Source organism: Nesoenas mayeri (genome assembly GCF_963082525.1).
Source record: "Nesoenas mayeri genome assembly, chromosome: 6".
NCBI lineage: Eukaryota > Metazoa > Chordata > Aves > Columbiformes > Columbidae > Nesoenas > Nesoenas mayeri.
The window spans coordinates 8,792,282-8,811,240 of record NC_137545.1 but is presented as its reverse complement, the minus strand read 5'-3'; the positions used below and the strand labels follow the sequence as shown (position 1 = coordinate 8,811,240).

At 43.4% G+C, this 18,959-nt stretch overlaps 1 protein-coding gene across 1 annotated transcript in view; it reads right to left on the bottom strand.

Moving 5' to 3' along the window:
• Positions 1-281: 281 nt before the first annotated feature.
• NDUFA10 (NADH:ubiquinone oxidoreductase subunit A10) overlaps positions 282-18,959 on the bottom strand; it is a 41,152-nt gene continuing 22,474 nt past the window's right edge. The window contains exons 9-10 of the mRNA XM_080346768.1: positions 15,302-15,410; positions 282-749 (exon numbers count right to left, since the gene is read on the bottom strand). Coding sequence (XP_080202894.1) covers positions 681-749; positions 15,302-15,410 — 178 coding nt within the window. The 3' untranslated portion in view covers positions 282-680. The remainder of the gene's footprint in view (positions 750-15,301; positions 15,411-18,959) is intronic.

The following is an 18,959-nucleotide window of genomic DNA, read 5'->3' as shown; positions in this document are numbered from 1 at the left end:
CTTTTATACCCAAACATTTTGATCTATAGTGTCCATTCAAAGGAAGAACCTATAAGTACAACTGCTAGCGATTATTTTGAATGTTTTTTAAAATACTTTTAAGCACAGATATTTTGCTGTTTAAATTGAGATCCAAGACTTATTTCCTTCTCTCAATGAACTTTATGTTTGCCTGCTTCGAGGATGATGTCCAGGAAAAGGCTTTCAGAACATGACGCAAGCACTTTTTTCAACATGTGCACTCTTCTAATGAAACTAATAAAACACCATCCATGACAGAGCAAGAAATTAACTTTGTGACAGCCAGGAGAATACAGATTTAATTTCTCTTGATTCAGCAAAGCAACAATAATCCTGTATAACAATATGCCACAGTCTTGGTGAAGAGAAAGTTCAGCATTGATCTTCAGTCTGCCCCGTAACACCAGATCACTTTGCTATCACACATGAACTATCAAACATCCAAAGACAAAGCACCCTGAATTCATCAGAGAACAACAAACCAGAATAAAGTGATTTCCTTCTAGGAGTCTATTCTCTTTATGTTGTAGCTGGAAGATGATTTAACCAGCATTTCTTCGTGCTACACAATTGATGCAGGGCAGGAACACTGAACTCAGCCTCTGTGTCACTCAAGTCCTGTGGTCCATCACAGTTAGGGCTCCAAGGGGAGGCAGATTTCATTTCAGCCAGATCCACTTGTCACCAACATCAGCATTGTAGCCTTGCTTAAAGTTGCGACCAGGAAGCTGGAAAAAGCAGAAAGTTCAGTCAGAAACATTTATCTTTTCTCTGTTTATGGAAATTTTTAGATTCTTTCTGATGTGCCTCATGGTATCTGCAGAAGCGCAGCATGAAATATTTTCTTTACAACATAATGATCAGCACTTGTAGAAAAATCAGTCCCTCTGAAAATTTGAGCTGTGCAGCTGGAGGGAAGGCCCACAAAAACCACTATGCCATAGTACGTATAAAAACTAGGCCAATATGGAGCATATTCCACCTGGATTCACCCAACTCTTCTCCCCTACACACCCCTGTGCCCAGTTTAGTAAGACATGACCCCTTTAATCATAACATGTAGTACAGGAATTGAATCAGTCAGTAGAATCTCACGCCAAAATAGGCACACATTGTTAAATACATGAAATATTTCATGCATGAAATACTGAGTTAATTACTACATTAAATTAAACCAAATGAAATTGAATATTTAGCCTTCAAGTGCTCAACTTAACTTTATTAAAGCAAAAGCAATATCTGCCTGTCTTCATAATCAAGACCAGAAACCACTACTTGCCGGAAAAACTGAAGTTTCTCAAATCTCGTACCCAAACGTCCCCAGTCACCTGGGACCTCAGCAACAGCAGGTTAGCCTGACCGATCTTTCTGCGCTCGTGGCTCCCACACCAGGGCTCGGAACCTCGGTGCTGCCACACAAAGTCACTCGTCCATACAATTCATTACACATCGCTGTACATGAGACGGCAGAGAATCGGGGACCCCAGCGGGAAGCCTTTCCTTGTGACAGCTTCTCAAGAGCTTGGGCTGGTTTATAAGGTCACAAGAGGATCACACGAGGAGTGGTTTGAGTCTAGCAAACCAAGAAACGCACCGCAGAGGGAAAGGCTGGATGGACTGGAGCGCTGGGAGGCGGACATACTAGAAAAACTAGAGAGGCTGCACCCTCACCAGAAAGGGGAAGGGGAAGGGGAATTATCACATAGAGCAAATGGAAGTGAATAGCAGTAGCCTAAACAGTGTCTTGGCATTTGGGAGTTCAAGGAGTTGCATCTATACTTAGAGACAAGAATCTGTTACCTCCAAGTCTGTGAAAAGACACAGCAGACTGAAGCATACAACCGCACTCACTCCTGGTAGCCCATGTAGCCAGCCAGATGTCCCACAGCCAAAGCCTTCCACGAGGGTTCAGGAGGAAGAGGATGCACACAGCTGTGCTGGTAGCCCATCTAGCCAGCCAGATATCCCCCAGTCAAAACCTTCCATGAGGGTTCAGGAGGAAGAGGATGCACACAGCTGTGCAGACCATGCACCGGGATAGAAAAGCCAAGCCTGGCCCTCTCAGCCTGCTGTTGCCTGCAGCCACATCACAAAACCACTCGGGCAGCATTACAGACACAGAAATTCAGCAGCCAAGCCATTCTACCCTCAGCTTTTAAGATTTGGGAAAAGAGGCTGTTTAAGTAGCAGCCATTTTAAGGGATTACAGCCACAGGACTACAAGAGAAAGCCTGCCAGTATGGTTAAATAGCAGACTCCCCTTATACAGCGTACGTGCTCTCTCTGCAGGCGAGCAAAGCGCTTCTCCAGGCCAAGCAGGCTGCATCAGGTCAGCAAAAGCACGCTTATGTGACAAAAGACTCACCACAAACGTGCAAACAACGCTGTCATCAACCCCATCTCCTAACAACTTGCTTTGCAAATGCAACGCAAATTTTTAGTGCAGCTTCAGACTGAATAAACATAAACCAGGCTCTATACACACTAGGATAACTGAGTCACGGGAACAAACCCTGGCAGAGACAGGATCAGTGCATAAAGTAGCTACTGAGTGATCCTATGGAGGAAACAGATGTACATACATTCAACCTCTCAGGTGTTAAAGCAATTCCCTTCAGAAAGTACTGACCATGACCTGAAATGCTAGAGATAGTGATGTCCCAGACCCAAAGGTAACAAGTGGTGTCCCTCAGGGGTCTGTACTGGGTCCAGTCCTGTTTCATATCTTCATCAACAACACTGACAGTGGGATCAAGTGCACCCTCAGCAAGTTCGCAGATGACACTGCACTGAGTGGTGCAGTTGACACACTTGAGGGACAGGATGCCATCCAGAGGCACCTGGACAAGCTCAAGAAGTTGGCCCATGTGAACCTCATGAGGTTCAACATGGCCAAATGCAAGGTCCTGCACCTGGGTTGAGGTGCAAGTCCCAATAACAATACAGGTGGAGGGATAAAGAGATTGAAGCAGCCTTGTGGAGAAGGACTTGGGGGTACTGGCGGATGGAAAGCTGGACATGAGCTGGCAATGTGTGCTTGCGGCCCAAAAGGGCAGTGGTATTTTGGGCTGCATCAAAAGGAGCATGGCCAGCAGGTGGAGGAAGGTGATTTTTTCCCCTCTGCTCCGCTCTGGTTAAGACCCCACCCAGAGTCCTGCGTCCAGCTTTGGAGCCCTCAGCACAGGAAAGACATGGACCTGTTAGAGAGGGGCCAGATAAACCACCAACATGATGAGAGGGATGGAACAGCTCTGCTGTGACAACAGGCTGAGAGAGTTGGGGGTGTTCAGCCTGGAGAAGAGCAGGCTCCGAGAAGACCTTATTGTGACCTTTCAGTACTTAAAAGGGGCCTGTAAGAATCATGGGGACTTTTTAGCAGGGCCTGTTAGGACAGAACAAGAGGTGATGGTTTTAAACTAGAAGAGGGGAGATTCAGGCTGGACATGAGGAGGAAGTTGCCCAGAGAGGTAGCAAATGCCCCGTTTCTGGAGACATCCCAGGCCAGGCTGGACAGGGCCCCAAGCAACCTGATCTGGGTAAAGATGTCCCCACTCATTGCAGGGGGTTGGACCAGATGAGCTTTGAAGGTCCCTTCCCACCCAAACCATTCTATGATTTTATGAAAAGCAGAGTCTATCTCCAGAACCTTTCTTCCCATCTCCAGGAATGAAAAAGAGATTGAACACAGATATGATACTGGAATCAAGCAGCAAACCACCATGAAAAAGCAAATGTGTTTTTTGAGAAAGTCTGAAGCAAGCAAAGATGCTATAATAAAACTCTTCCTTTAAAAAATAGCTATCTGCTGGCATACTTCACAAATAATTAAGCACAGATCATCTGCTCATCCCCACACAAACACTGGTTTTATAGAAGACCCCAACTTGTCCTGATGGTTTTTCCTTTCAAAAAACTGTAAGAGTATCCTGTTTGAGAGAGCTGCCCCTGCAGAGAGAAGCCCCAGTCTTGATGAAATCTATACTCAGAGCACAAAATCAGCTATTTAATCCAGGATGAAGCCTGTTGTTTTGAGGAGGGGAGGTTCTTTTTTCTTAATGTTTTTATTTTTTATTCAAAAGTCAGAAAATAAGACACCACTTTCCCTAAAACATCAAGCTAACAGAAGGCTTCTACCTCCTTCGTGAGACATTCCCTACCCTGCCTTGTCACAAGCCATTACAAGCCACTTGTGATCAGTTTTTCTATGGCTTTTCATTTAAATTTGTCTTTAATGTCTTGTCTAAATATCAGAAGAAAGCATGCAGTCCTGTTAAGAGTTACTCCTGCTGAGCAAAGAGGAGATGTGAGATGAAAATAAATGATTACTATCTCTGCCCTGCAAATTTACAGCGGTGAGCTGGGGAGGACAACAGACCTGCTGTGACCAGCCTGTATCTATTAATTCTAGAATAAAAACAGCTCTCCCTGGTCCTCTCCAGGCAGCACATAATTGGCCCTTTGATACTTGAAGAGATTCCCAGATAACTAGATTATTAAAGCAACAGGAGCTCTCTGGGAAAATACAAGAGTTTACAGTTTCATTTCTGGGTAAATCTGCCCTCTTTAAAAGATACAATATCAATCCCAACAGAATTCAAATTCATTGTCCAAAACAAATTCCTCATGTGTCTTTGGTTAAAGATGCGCAATACATCAAAGCAAATTTTATAATAAGTATTCATCCATACTCCATCGTTCGCAGTGGGCCTTGGCAAAAGCAGTCCAGTTTTGGGATGTGTCACAGCCAAGCTTTCAAAATAGACAAAAACATGGGAAGAGGAAGGCACAGTAAACAAATCCCTAATTACCTCGCAAACAGAATGATGCGAATGTCTGTTCTGCACACTATCTGCTCCAGGTACAAGTAACACAGATGACTTCCCAGGAACGGGCTCTTCAGAGCTCACATTTTACAGCTATGATCATAGCAAAAAGCTGCACGATTCAGAACAATGCAGGTCTATCCCAGAGGGGAGGAAGCTGGTCATCTTTTAGCACTTATTGAGCATTTGGAAAAATACTGGAACAGGAGCCATTCCCGTTCTTGTGGTCCCCTGCCTGCCCTCCGGCTCCTTGCGTACCCCTGTCCTGCCAGAACAAGCATTTGCTCAATGTCACGAGGAGTCTGGATTAAAACAGACAAATGAAAAGTGCTGCAGCGACGTTGCACGGTGTGGCTGAATGGACCAAACAGCATAACGCCAACAAGAAGAGAAGAGATGTCTTACAGCACACAGCCTCTCGTTTCTCTGCTGCACAGTCCAAGCCAGCTCTGCAGCTTTGCTGGATCATTCCACAAGCTCAATCAACCCCCTTGCTCAGCAAGAAGCTGTTTGTCCCTCCTGGTTGGGTTAGTTTTCAGTGATCCTGCAAGCTCGGTCAGTCAAACACATATCGGACCACTGCCAAGAAAAACGGCAGCAGCACGAGGGGAGATCTGGGGATACGGGGCAAGCGGTAGGACGTGCTGCTTTTGGTGACAACAAATGGTTAAGTTAGTGCTCCCAAAGTCCAGTTCTCAGCCTGCTCTGCCCACAGCTGCTTAACCAGCACAAGGGCAGGGATGGGAACAAGCAGTCAGCCCTGAGGCGGCTGGTACTGCAGCCAGAACAGGGAGACTGCCCAGCCTAGAAGAGACATGATGGTAGGGAGATAGGACAAAGCTCAACAGAACGTGCCAGTAGCTGAGAGAACACAGTGACTGTCTCTCCCAGTACAAGATACAGGTGCCATCAAGCAAAGCCAATGGCTTGAAGGACTCCTTCCTGAAGGATACTGCCAACACAAAATTTAGAGGGTCTTAACAGGAAACCAGGCAAGTGCTTGGAAGAGACTTGCATTTTCCATGAGACTTGTGCATTACCAATGAGTTTCCCAGTTGGAATAATGAAAATCAGCAAGGCCACATCATTTGCAGGTGGCTGGCACATTCACAGGAACACTCCACATGTGTTACCTTCAAATCACACTTAAGTAAGACCAAGAAAAGGGGTGATTTAATGGCCACATTAAAAATAATAGTAGCACATCCTATTATGCATGATTAATTATTAGCGACACATTTTCACAGGCAAGTAAAAGGAGAAGCATATAGGGTCAAATAAATCCCTTTGAACCCTCTCAGGTCCTTCACCATCATCAGCCCAAAGAGACCCATGGAGCCACCAACAGGTTTATCCAGCACCAAGCGGCAGAGAAGGCCGCTGACCATCACGCCAAAGCTGAGCCTTCTTTCCCAGGAGTAAGGAAAGTCATGTCATTATCACAGCAGTCATCTAGACACACACTTTGCAACACAAGAATTAAGTCTCTGCCCTCAAGAGCTTACTGAACAAGCAAACTGGAACAGAGATTCCACCAGACAAGCCCAAGAGCTCTCACGCATCCCTGTGGCAGAAGAGTGAGCTCCTGCAAGGTTACTGCCAAGTAACAGATTTTTCCACTCCGTGGAAATGGAGGAGACAGAGAATCAAGTCTTGGTCTGCTGCATTACACTGTGCAGAACTTAAAGTTGGCAGCAAGGATCACCTCAAGAAGTACGAGATAAAATCCACCGCGCAGAGCATGAAACTAATGGAATGAGCTGTACTCAAAGCTAGAGCCAGCTCAAAACAATGAAACCGCTCAACTTTAAATGAGCATCAGTAAAAAGATGAAAACAACATCGTCTCATCAGTTAAATTAAGAACTGTGCCACACAAGTGTCTGTCAAAACTATAAACATGATGAAAAGCCCTATAAAGTGGTGTAGGCTGCAGAGTAGCAACAAACAGCTTCAGCCAGCTGTTTGCTACACTCTGCGGCTGCATTTCATAGCTCCTCAAAACAGTTCTCGACCACACGTGTACAGGTAGAGCTCCGGCAAGTCCTGGCAATCCGAAAAGGTCTACATCCATCCATTTAGCCTGTCTTGTTTTCCAAGATTTCAGGAGCAAAAAGAATTACCATTTTTCCTTCTATTCCCGTGCTCTTTTCCACTAATGGCTGGGCTTCACAGCTAAAATAGATCTATAAATAGCACGTTTTGAGCAGCGCTGATCAAAAGCACATAAAAACAGAGTCATTACTCTGCAAGCATGTGCTCATCCATCAATATCCAAACCTCTTCATTTAGTGGCTCTTTATAACAAGCATAATAACAGCACCTTCCAGTACTGCTGTTAGCAGAGACTACTGCTTTTTCCAGCAGAAATCCTGACTTCCAGAAGTTTATCGCCGGCGTTTGCTGTTGGGACACAGTTAAATTTGAGAAAACATGTAGCTTCATATATTGTCTGTATTCTGGAAGTGTTTGGTTCCCATGTCCCACAGCAACAGACAAAAAAGGGGGAGGGGGGCTTAATACCCCCCAACACATTCAAGGTGTATCTGGTCTGGTTTCTGAATGATTGGTATTAAATAGGTGCTTGTTTACAGCTTGACTCCCACCACTCTTCACTCAAAATTCTTAATACTGTTTTAACATTCATTATAGCCCAAGTAAGAGTACTCAAAAGCTTTACTGAATTGAGGTTAAAACAATTCCAATTTGCTGAAGTTGTTCAATGAATGTGGTCCTACCCTTCATTCATTAAAAAAGACAGATGAGACAGCAGAAATCTTTTGGAAAGAACATTATCCACAGGGAGGACACAGTGTATTTGTTTAAAGCTAAAGTGGTTTTTTATTTCAAACCAAACTGAGTTTAAGTAGGAATCTGATTTTGTAAAATTTAATGTGACTTGCAACTCGAACAAGTACAAACACCATAAAAAGAATGGTAATTTATATCTCTAGCCTTACTTTTGCAGGACAGCCAAGAATAAATAAACAACAGAATACAGCTAAATGTTTTCCACCGTGCCTACTTGCCCTAGCAACTAGTCTCCATATTGGCAGAATAATATCTAGTTTGTTTTTTTCTCAGTGAATTTGTTAGAAATGCCAGTTATCTACCACAGGAAAAAGCCAAGTAACTATATCCAAGCCAGTTAAAGTGTTATACTAACTGCAGACTTGCTTTTCTAATTGGATAGGTAAAATGCAGAAAGCTTCTTACAATAGCTTGCCTTATGTTACATTACCCAAGGTCTTAGGAATGCCAGTTCTACATGAAAAAGTACAAAAGCACTTCTCAGCAGAAAAAAAGCTATCAGAAAACAAGAAAAATAACATACTAATGCCATCCCAACCAGAATGGTACCACCGCAGACATGCAGTTAAAGACCTCAGATTGACGTGATTTCAGCGTAAGACTCATGGAGATGGTACCCATGGGAAGCTGGAGCAAAGCAAGAAGAGTCAGAAACAGATCCAAATAGCCTTCTTTACAGATTTGTCAAAACCTTTTCTCGTTCTAAAGCATGACTTTCAGTATAAGATGTCACAATGAAACTATCCTCTGAGGGCTGGATTTTTTTTAATTAAAGCTTCCTAGGAGATGCAGAAGAGTGGAGTGGGAACAGCTCACTTGGAACTTTTCTTCAATTTGCTTCAACACTAACAACAGACTTTCTTTTTTTTCCAAGTTATTTTCCTTGGGTTTTTATTTGCTTCATTTAATAGGATCACATTTCTCCATAGGTATGGGACTGAGAGAGGAAGGATGTGCTCACACAAAGTGTTTTCCTTCATACAGCTCAGTGGCAGAGTGACAAGTTGGAAAAGGATTCTTTTAATGCCAGTGGGATTTTACCATCTTTGATTTACATTAGTACCCAGTGCCTGGGACAGCACAGTCCATCATCTAAAACAAAACAGATGCAACTACCAAGACCAAGATAGTCCTAAGGTCTCTCAAATTCCTTCGCCCTGTATCTGGGATAGATATCCCCGCCAACTGTCCACAATATCTTTCGAGGGAAGCAGGGAAGAGAAGCCACATGTTTCTAAAGCAGAAGAAGGGCTGTTCTCATGCTCTCTCTATACATACACACTTGGTGAAAGCAGAGGAAGAGTGGGAAGAGGAGATCACATGCCTGTTCCCACCTCTTTCCAGGTACCCTTCAGAAACAACTCCATTCCTATGTCTTAGTTATTCTTCAGGTTCTTCTGGGCTTACCAACATTTAGCCAGGCAACATCTGGTTAGTTTAGAAAGGGCTAAAAATATTTTTTGCAGAGATAAAGCAGAAAAAGAATTTAAATTCAGCTTTGCCTAATTTATTGTGTGCTTGTTTTCATTCCTTCCTGGATTCAAGAACAGACAGGGCTGGGAATTACAGCTTTCAAACACCTCCATTAAAATAAGAATTAGGAAGAGAGACTTTAATCCTTAAAAAAAAACCCCAACAATCTCCAGTAAGCCAAGAAAAAGTGGCAGGAGAGAAAAAACAGAAGACCAAAGACAGCCACTATGGGAACAATCACAAACACAGAATACAGATATCCTAACATTCCTACTTCTACAAAGGCAAGAGTACCATGGAAGACAATTCATGGCTTAGATGATGCTTATTGCAGCAGTTGCATTTTATACATATGTATGGGTAATGTCCTCTGTGCCTGCAAGTAGAATTGGTCAAAGGGTTTTTTTTTCAGAAGTCTGTAACATTTCTTGTAACCCAAAATCTGCAGCAAAAGGCCATGATGTTGAGGACCCTGCCACACAGCATCACCACACTAAACCTCAATGTGTCCTTTTGACACAAACGCTCCATGTTGTTGATCCAGACTCCAAATTGCTGAAAGCTCAAGCATTTATTTTGTAGTTCAAGGTATTTTAAATGGAGATTTGTGTGTAAGCCAGGAGGGCTCTGCACCCTCAGAGAAGATGGCAAAGCTAAAGGACTTCCTAACACCCTCACTGGCCAGCAGCCTCTTGCAACCACAGCTGCCACGAGTCAGGGCTGCACTTCACACAGCCTGGGCCACATCAAACCTGGAGAAAACCTTCCCTTAATGTTCTCCCTTCTGGGCTATTTATGATCTTAACATTATAAATGTGTGTTCTCACAAAACCCTGGGGAGTTTTTTGTGTTGAGAGGCTGCATTGACTAATGTTGCAGACTCACCTTCCCATCACTCAAAAGCTCGCTGTGTTACAGTTGTTTTCCTGCAACTACCTACAAAAAATGAACTGGAGGCAAGGCAGACATCCCACACTCGAGGATCTCACTTCCCAAGGTTGCATCCTGATGAAAATGAGGGAAACAGAGAGCCTGGGGGAAAAGTGTGGGACTCCCCACCCATCCAATCTCTTGCCTCTTCTCCACTTGCTGCTACAGAAGAGTCCAGGGGACCACTAGTTACATGCTCCCATTCGTAGGGCAGAAGGGAGGAAGATGAGGAGCAGGCTATGAAGATGCAGCTGAGTTGGTGCAGCTGCTGTGGAAAGGCAGCCACCCCACTCCAGCCAAACACTGCTGCTCCTTCCCCTCCACAGCTCTGGTATTCACCTAACCCCAGCAAACCGGTCAGTCAGGTAATCTAGTGTAAGATTAGTCCAGGAACTAAAAAAAACCCAACCCTGCTAGGTTAGCAAGCTGAAGGGACTTGCCCAAGACAGTTATGAGAGCTGGACTGCACCTCCCAGGAATAGATAGGTCTTTGACAAGAGCAAATTTTCCTCACCTCATGGTCAGCACCCCTGTATTCCAAAAGTAGTCTTCCACCAGGGGAAAAACGGTGGGGAAAAAGGAAAACGAGAGCCTTCTCTTACCTTCCAGTGCCACATTTACTTGCTTTCTTGATGAGTTCAATATTGGGCAGAAATATCTAAGCCATTCATTTTGTCTTCACTTGATATAGAGCTATGCTGACGAGGTTGGACCAAGCAGAATCAATACTACTGCCAAATAAGCCTCTGCTTTCCTCGCATGGTGAATATGGCACATGTGCAAAGTCTATCTCACCACAGCAAACGACACAACACAATTAGATGGTTCAAAGGACAATGAGAATCACCAAGGAAAGGAGCCAGGATCAGCAAATAGCCAGTGCCTGGTGGGGAAAAGCAGTAAGAGGGTAACAAAAGGAAAGGAAGCATGTGCCTCGTCATTTCAGTGCAAGAGTGAAAAGATACTTCAGTTTGAAAGATGACAACTAAAACTGGTCTTGCACACAGGCACATGCACTCACCAGAACTGGAAGTGGCATAGGAAGAGTCTTTGAAGTTCAAGAGCATGGAATAAACTCTTCAAAGAATTCATCACAATCTGTCTACTTCAAGGGTAAAGTATGCATCCCTGACTTCCTTTTTCTAATTGTGTAAGTTAGGTTAACAACTTCAGTTAACATTTTGACATGGGATTTGCCTTAGTGCAAAGGGAACTTGTAGGTGCCCGTGCCTGGCTTGTCTGAAGAAGAATCTGTGCACCCAAGCACTTGCTCATTTTCTTTAATATACACACCAGCACAAATACTTAAGGAATCCCAGCAAACTACAAAGAGGGTAGATACTCGTCCCACTACACTATCTGACACCCCTGGAGAAAACAAACAAACAAACATGAACACAAAACAAATCCTAGAGCCACATTTTTTTTTTTGCATCCCAGTGAAAACAGCCCTTTTCTCCTTCAGGATTCCTTAGACTTGTGTTGAAAGACATTGGGGCAAACACTGGACAAACAGAAGAGCTGGGTTACACAAACCAGGGCAAGTAGGCTGGCACAAATGCTTTTTACATATTAATGAGAAAGGGAACTGGGTTTTAACCATTTTGCTTTCACCTGCTCTAGTGAAGGAATTCACCACTCCAGTGCCTAAGTATAAACCAGTAAGCACTGGACTCCAGGCTCTGGTACACCTTGTGATAAGCAAGCCCGCTATTTTTTTGTATCTTTAAGGAGAGAGTTTGTATAACGAAATACTCATCCCTTCATTATGATCTGCAGCGAAGGGAAAGGTTGCAAAGACTATTTTAAAGTTAGCCAGCTTTGTTTTCATAGGTAAAGATGTAGGTGATGGCTTGAATATCAATTTTAGACAGCTGCACTTTTATGTATACAGAAAAGAGCATGCACGTTAAAAAAGCCTTTTTTCACCACCCCTAGGAGATCGAGCAGGACTTGCCAACAGCATTCAGGAGTGTGAAGTACATAAGTACATTATTTAAGTACACTGACTCCATTAAACAGAACCATTTGTTTTCATCTTCTCTGCAAACACATCTGCCTAAGTGCTCCAGCTTCGCAGGGCGCACATGGAGTTTGGAGCATTATCTGTGGGGATTGTGCACGGTTGGAAGAAAGTGGAGAGATACAGCAGTTGTTAAGGAAAAAAAAAGAGTAGTCAAGTCTTTACTAGTCTGTCAGTTCCTAAAATAATGTTGCTTCACTTTAAAATGAACACGCTTATCTCTGATCTACAGAACCTGACCAAAAGGTTACTTTTCCCTTGCCAGAAAAGCATCTTTAGAAGTTTATGAATGCCTGAACAGAACAGCTGAACCCTGCCAGATGACTCTATGGTAAGAGGAGGCAGAAAGCCACCTCCTCAACATGTGAAAAGAACACTTATAGAAGAAATTTAGAGGATATACATAAAAAAGGCGAGTTTCTAGTATTCAGAGCTGTATGTGGCTACCTCATTATTTTGCAGAAAGGCACGCGTACTAAAATCTTGGACTCTGAAGAGTGTTTCTTCCTCCTTCTTGGTTGCTTCTGACTAATGAGTATTTTGAACAATAAACAGTTTCTGCCTGGGATATACGAATCCCTGAAAGCCACCATTATTAGGCAGCATGAATTGTGTGCATGCAACTCTGAAAAGCACAGCAGTTAGCTGCCTATTGGTATGATCAAGGATTTATGACTAGTTATAGGATTGCTGAGGAAAAAAAATCCCCTACGCAAATCATTGTATTTATGTGGTAAACATCATTACGCTAACTTTAAAAGCCACGTTTCCCACAAGGAAAAGTTAAAGTTCTGTAATTATACCATAATTAAGTCTCTACTTACAAGTCATGTGAGCCTAAAATCTTTACCTGTGTCCAAATGCAAAAGTGGTAGCGCAGCTGTAGCCATCCCTGCATAGACAGGGTTTGCAGTTCCTTCTCCTTAGACCCAGCAAGCTCGTAGCCAAGATATGTATTTCTATAAGTTCACCTGCTTTTTCTGCCTGGTCTCATGCTGCATTAGCTCTGCCTCGCCTTACAAAGAAATTCACACCTTCATTTGCTAAACAAAGTTGGAGGGAAAACCACACATCTTCAAAGTTCCGACACAAAGAATTTAATTCTTTTGAACATAAAACAGCAGGTGGGGCTGGTTTTGTGCTTCCCTTTCCAGTAGCTATGGGGAAGTAAGAAAACTCAGCACCTTCTCCATTGTGCACCATCTCTATAGACCCCACTCATTCCTGGAGGACTACAAATGTCTAAGCATTCAGAGGAGAGAAGAAGAGTAGCTAGCACTGGCTGAATGTAACAGAACGCTTTATGAAATGCACAACTCCCCCTTATTCCAAAGGATATTATCACTTTCCACAATACTTTCCTGAATCAGAGCCTAAAAGCATGCCTGCAGAAGGGAGATCATATTTTGGCAGTGTTTCTTCTTCACTGACAGTGCTCAGCTTCTGCTGTCAACTAACTGGCATCAAGCAGAGCAATCCAAGAGCCCGTCTTTCCTTCCCAGGTATTCATATTCCTACTCTTAAGCGTTCCTTTGCTACCGCTGCAAGGCAAGTCACATTTTTTCCTGGAAGCCAGCTATTTGATGAGCCAGGGTATTCTCAGTTTCTTGGCTGCAAAAAGAGGAATGAGCTGTTCTACAGCTATAGAAAAAAAAAGGCTTTCAGAAGTATTACCCCTGGTTCTCAGCACACAGCACTGAGGTCACATCTAGCTGTGTGTCAGGCAGCCTCAATAATTCCCAGCTCCACTGCAAAGCGACATTTTGGCCAAAAAGCCCCTATCATCTTTGGGAAGAAAGGCACCGTCAGTACAGATGGATGTTGCATGCTGGTGACAAGTCATACAGCAGATCCTTCTGAAATATGGGCTGCACACACACAGACGTCTCTTAGAGTGAAGGATTTCAAAAATCCTTCGTTTGAGCTTGAAGTTTTGGGCTTCAAAATGCGAGACCAAGAAGCACGAAATTCTGATAGCAATTTCTCAGGTGGACCACGGTGTTTTCAAACCCATTAGACAACCTCTAGGAGCACTGAGATGCTTTCTGCTGTTTTAACCTTTAGCTTCAGCCCCTTTTACAAGCTGGAAAGGTTACACCTCAAATAGGGCAGAAGAGTTTGAACCCAGGAGCCTCTCCTCTGCATAGTGAAGTGAGGAGGAACAAGTTATGTTCAGTATTCATAAGCACTTCTGAACTAACTATTCCAGAAGAAAACTCTGGTGGTTCAAAGTTTCCAAATAAGTCCACAAACCTGCACCTCACATTTTAATTTCAGTAAGAGACTGTACACTAACAGAAAGAGAAAAACGATAGTGTTTTGACTATGCAAATCATGTTTTACAACAATTTATATAGATTTTCCTTTGTCTTTAGTGAATGCTTGGGAAAAAACCCACAAACCTGAGTGGCAGAGAAGTTTCGCAAGCCAACTTGAAAACATACCATCACCTGCAACTTCAGTTTGTCCAATCAGTATTAATTGTAATCAGCTCCACAATTTCTCTAATGAGAGTTTACAATACCTGGGTCTTAGGAAAACACCGCATGGTGCAAGAGGACCTCATGCCAGGTAAATAACTAGAAGCGATAGGGCAAAGCGCTAAGTCAACTGGAAGCCGTTGTCTCCAGAACCAGAAAGGCAAGCAGCTAATTAAAACATTGTGTGGGAGCCTGCATGAGGTGTAAGAGAGCGCTGGGCCACAACAGGCTTTGGATGTGTGCCCGTGTACAGAAACGCACTATTTAAAGCAATAACAGTTTTGAGAAGCAATGTAACATCCATACCTCAGCCTATTCCAGAAAAAACCACCCCCTCCCTCCACGTTTTATAAGCGGTCTTCTTTATAGAAGTCGCCATGGGTTTCCAATTTTCTTGTTTGACTCAAGGGATTATTTTAGATTTCAGAGGTCAGAGACTAATCAGGGCAGGAGAAACAAAAACAAATGAAAAGCACTTATCCTTCAGTCCACATCTAAAGATCAAAAAAGAAAATCAGCTTACGAAACAAGCCATTTGCTTCATTATTCCTCTTGTGGGGAAGCTAGACTTCAAAAAAGGTGGGGATCTGGGCAGAATCCAGAATTTACTTTTAGCATGTGTATCCCCGTGCACAAGATTGACATCCAGGATGTGCACAGGGCGGTTGTAAACACATTTACACCTTGGCAGGGACAACTGCCTGGCTATCATACAACTACTCCCTTTCCAGTGTTACTTACCGATCGATAATCATAGTAGATTTTATCATATTCACTTCCTCCAATTGTGATCTCTGGAATGAAGCGAGGGATGGCTGCAGGATCCAGCACTCCATCTTTATCCTGAACACTAGGGGAAAGAAAGAAAAGGAGCAGTTAGTCCACATGCTGCCCCAAAGACAGCAACATCAATTCTGAGTTTGACGAAATATTAAAGAACTACTTTTCTGTTAAATCCTTCCACATGTTTTGGCTATTTTCCAGTTATGATGGATACATAGTTGTTTTCCTCACACAGTTCCTGCCTTTTGGGGTTTTTTTACCCCCTTGCCTGCAGTTTGCTCCTACTCCAACTTCTCCCTGCTCCTCCATTCCCTCCTCCAGGTTTCTCCTCCCTGAAGATGCTCCATCATTCCTGGCAGCCTTATCCATAAGCCGCCTCTAGCTTTTGCACTCCTATATAAGGCAAGGCAAAACCACTGGTTTTATTGAATCCCATGCACTGTCTTGCTATATCAACTTCATTTAATTGCATCTACCAAAAATCCACGCTGCACAGCACCAGCGCTTTCAAATACCCCAAATTTTAAATAAAATGTCTGAGAAACTGCTAGAAAGCCACCTTCTGCATACTGGTATTATATGTAGAGCAACAGTGCCATCTATAGGCATTTGGGGAGAAATACATCCATTTGCAGTGGACAGTGACCAAATGCTAAATTCCACACTTGAAACTCCGTAAATTGTGTTGTTGTCAGTAAATTGCATTTCTTTACAAATATTTACATACATATAAAGCATATGCCCTGCACAAAGCAAAGTTAATCCTGTTTAAGCAATTATTTTTCTCCCTAAATCACAGATTTTGGGACCTTCCCTCAACTGAACAGTTCCAACAAGTAAACTAGTCTGCTAAGATATCCCAACATGCACACTATAAGTTATCGCACTATAGAGAAATTAGTAAGGAAATACAATGATCTAATAAAAGTTGAGATGCGAGAGGGTAGAGATAAACGCCATTTCACAACACCACGATAGGACATTCCTATAAACAACTACTTTATCTATCTTCACATGTATTAAATGTATATTATACATGCTAGAAGCCAGGAAAACCAGCCCTCTACCTCATCACCAACACAGCAAGAGCTCCTTCCATGAGATGCTAACACCAGCCCCGCTGTGGGCCACTCCGGGACAGCTTGAAATAACTGAGTTGTGATGGAAGGGGTTACACGAAACAGCGATCTGATAGCACAACTAGGTTTATTTGTAAATCCCAGCATACTGCCTTTGCAGCTGGTTAGTCTCCTCTCTTAGAGTTCTGCTGAGAAGGAATCAGCTTTAACACCCACTGTTAATTAACCTGGAACTAAAATAAACGGACTCCAGCAGAAAACAGCCCTTCAGATACCAGCTCGTTATTCCTTAAGCAGTCCATCCTGCAACCGCGCTTGTAATCAGCAGCGACACTACGAGCTTCAATCAGCATTTGTATTGTGCAGAGGTGAGCAGTGGTCAAGACAGCGAGCTAAGAGTTTTCATCCAAACATGTTTAAAGACCTTGCTGAGCTCAGACTTAACAGCACAGGCTGTGGAAGATCCGCTTATCTATCAGTGAATAAACATCTCCATCCCTTCCTCCTACAGAAATGAGAGAGTCAGCTCTCTGCCAAGTAGCAGCAGATGTTCTGGACCTTACAAGTCTGTGGGAGAAAGCAGATAAAATTCGTGCAGGCATATGTGAAGTATAACTTGACAAACATACAAACTGAGTCCAGTAGTCAACCAGTCTGCAGCTAGTCCATTCTTCCACAAACCTTAGCTAAATGGCAATTTTAGAGGACAATTCTCAGGCACAATTTATTTTAGTTACTGGCCAACATGGAAAAGCTGCTGCTTTTAAAAATTCTTTGCTTTCACAACCACAGCCTCCAAAGAAACCACCGCACAACAAAAAAAATGCAAACTTAATGCTACCCATGATGGCTTCTCCAACTTCAGCTCTGCTCTGTACCTTAAGAAGTAACTTTCAATGCTAATTAAAAGCTCCACCCAAAGACACCTGCCACAACAACGTCTGTAACCACAAAACCACATTTGCTTGCCAGAACTATTTCACTGCTCAGCAGGAAGCATTTAAAGGTACCTTTTATGTTTCCTTATTGCCTCCCCCCCCTTTCTCTCCCTCAGCACAAAATTATCACTATTTACTATTTTCTGGCATTTAACCATATTTTGTTGAAGCAGCTCTCATCATGTAGTAGCACAGCTTCCCATAGTGTGCTTTATCTACCCATGAGATTATGTGACATCTCAGACTTAACTGAGAGCATCTAAGTGACTGCGTGGTCCTAATATCGTAGGAACATTGGGTTTTCAGTTCACCATCGTTGCAAACATCCGTAATACTTTCAGCTAGTGTACTTCACATTGCTACAAAGGAACTTGTAAATATACTACAGCAACTGGTAGCTCATCTCTTTTCCAAAAGTACCTATTACACACCCGCTTCACACATTATGTTGTCCAGCGCGACATGCACGAGCAAGCACTGAGGAATCAGGACTAACACATTCCTGCTTCTTTTCCAAGGAGGAAGCCCTGTTGCCCTTACAGGCACCTTACAACAAGGATGCACAAGTTTTTCAGGGAACCTGATGACACACAAGTAACTTTACTTTTTTCTTTCCCCACCTATGTTTAAAACAAAGTCTCAAGATTGCCTACAACAATGAACATTACAAAGTCTTATGAACGTATCTGCTAAAGGTGCAAGGCAAGGTAAAGGAAGTAGACTGTTTGGGGAAAAAAACAAAGCAGTCAACCAAACAAAAAACCTAGTTTGCATAGCCTGAGCCACGATTTCTCAACAACTGACGTTGGCATAGTCACAAAAACTGAAGTGACAATACATAGAATTAGAAAACCACGCTTCCCACCTAAAAGCATTCACTGATCTAAGAGGCACAAAAGCATATCAGGTTAAATTCTGCACTTAAACACAAAAGTAACTTGAGAAACAGCAGGTGGGTCCCACTCGGAAACAGAATGTTTTCTCACACACCTTGAAAACAGCTTCTCACCAGCTGGTTATTGTGTTCCAGGTCTGAAAGCGAGCAAGTAGGTGGCATTCATTCCTCTGCTATTCACACCCTTATTACCCTGGCCAGGGCTCCTCAACCCCTGCCGAGGTTGGTTTCCCTGCCCCTGTGAGTGAACCAGTGAGCCTGTGACATGCTTGCAATTTTGCCCACACTTGTGAGAGTAGGGGAAAGGAAAAACGCTCCTGACTCACACCACGGGCGCACAGAGCTGGTTGGGAGAGATGGTTTCCACACCAGCTATTTCCATACTGACCCCTGCTCCTGTGCTCACTCAGCGGGCACACAGGACAGCCACGGGCAGTGTGTCCCCCATGTGTTTTTCCTTGCCTATCATTTCTTCCTGGCCCATTTTTTCCAGAGCTTAGACCTCCTTAGTACAGACCTTACTACCTCCTTGGTACAGACCTACATCTGCCCAACAGACTCAGCTTCCGCTGTTTGGTTAAGCAGGACAAGAATGCCATGCCCAAGGTGAACCTTGGCCACTCCCTTGGTGAACAAACACCCACCATGAATGCCAAGAAAGAAAAAAGAGCTTTCCAAGAAAAACAGGTCTGCAAGAAAAGGTG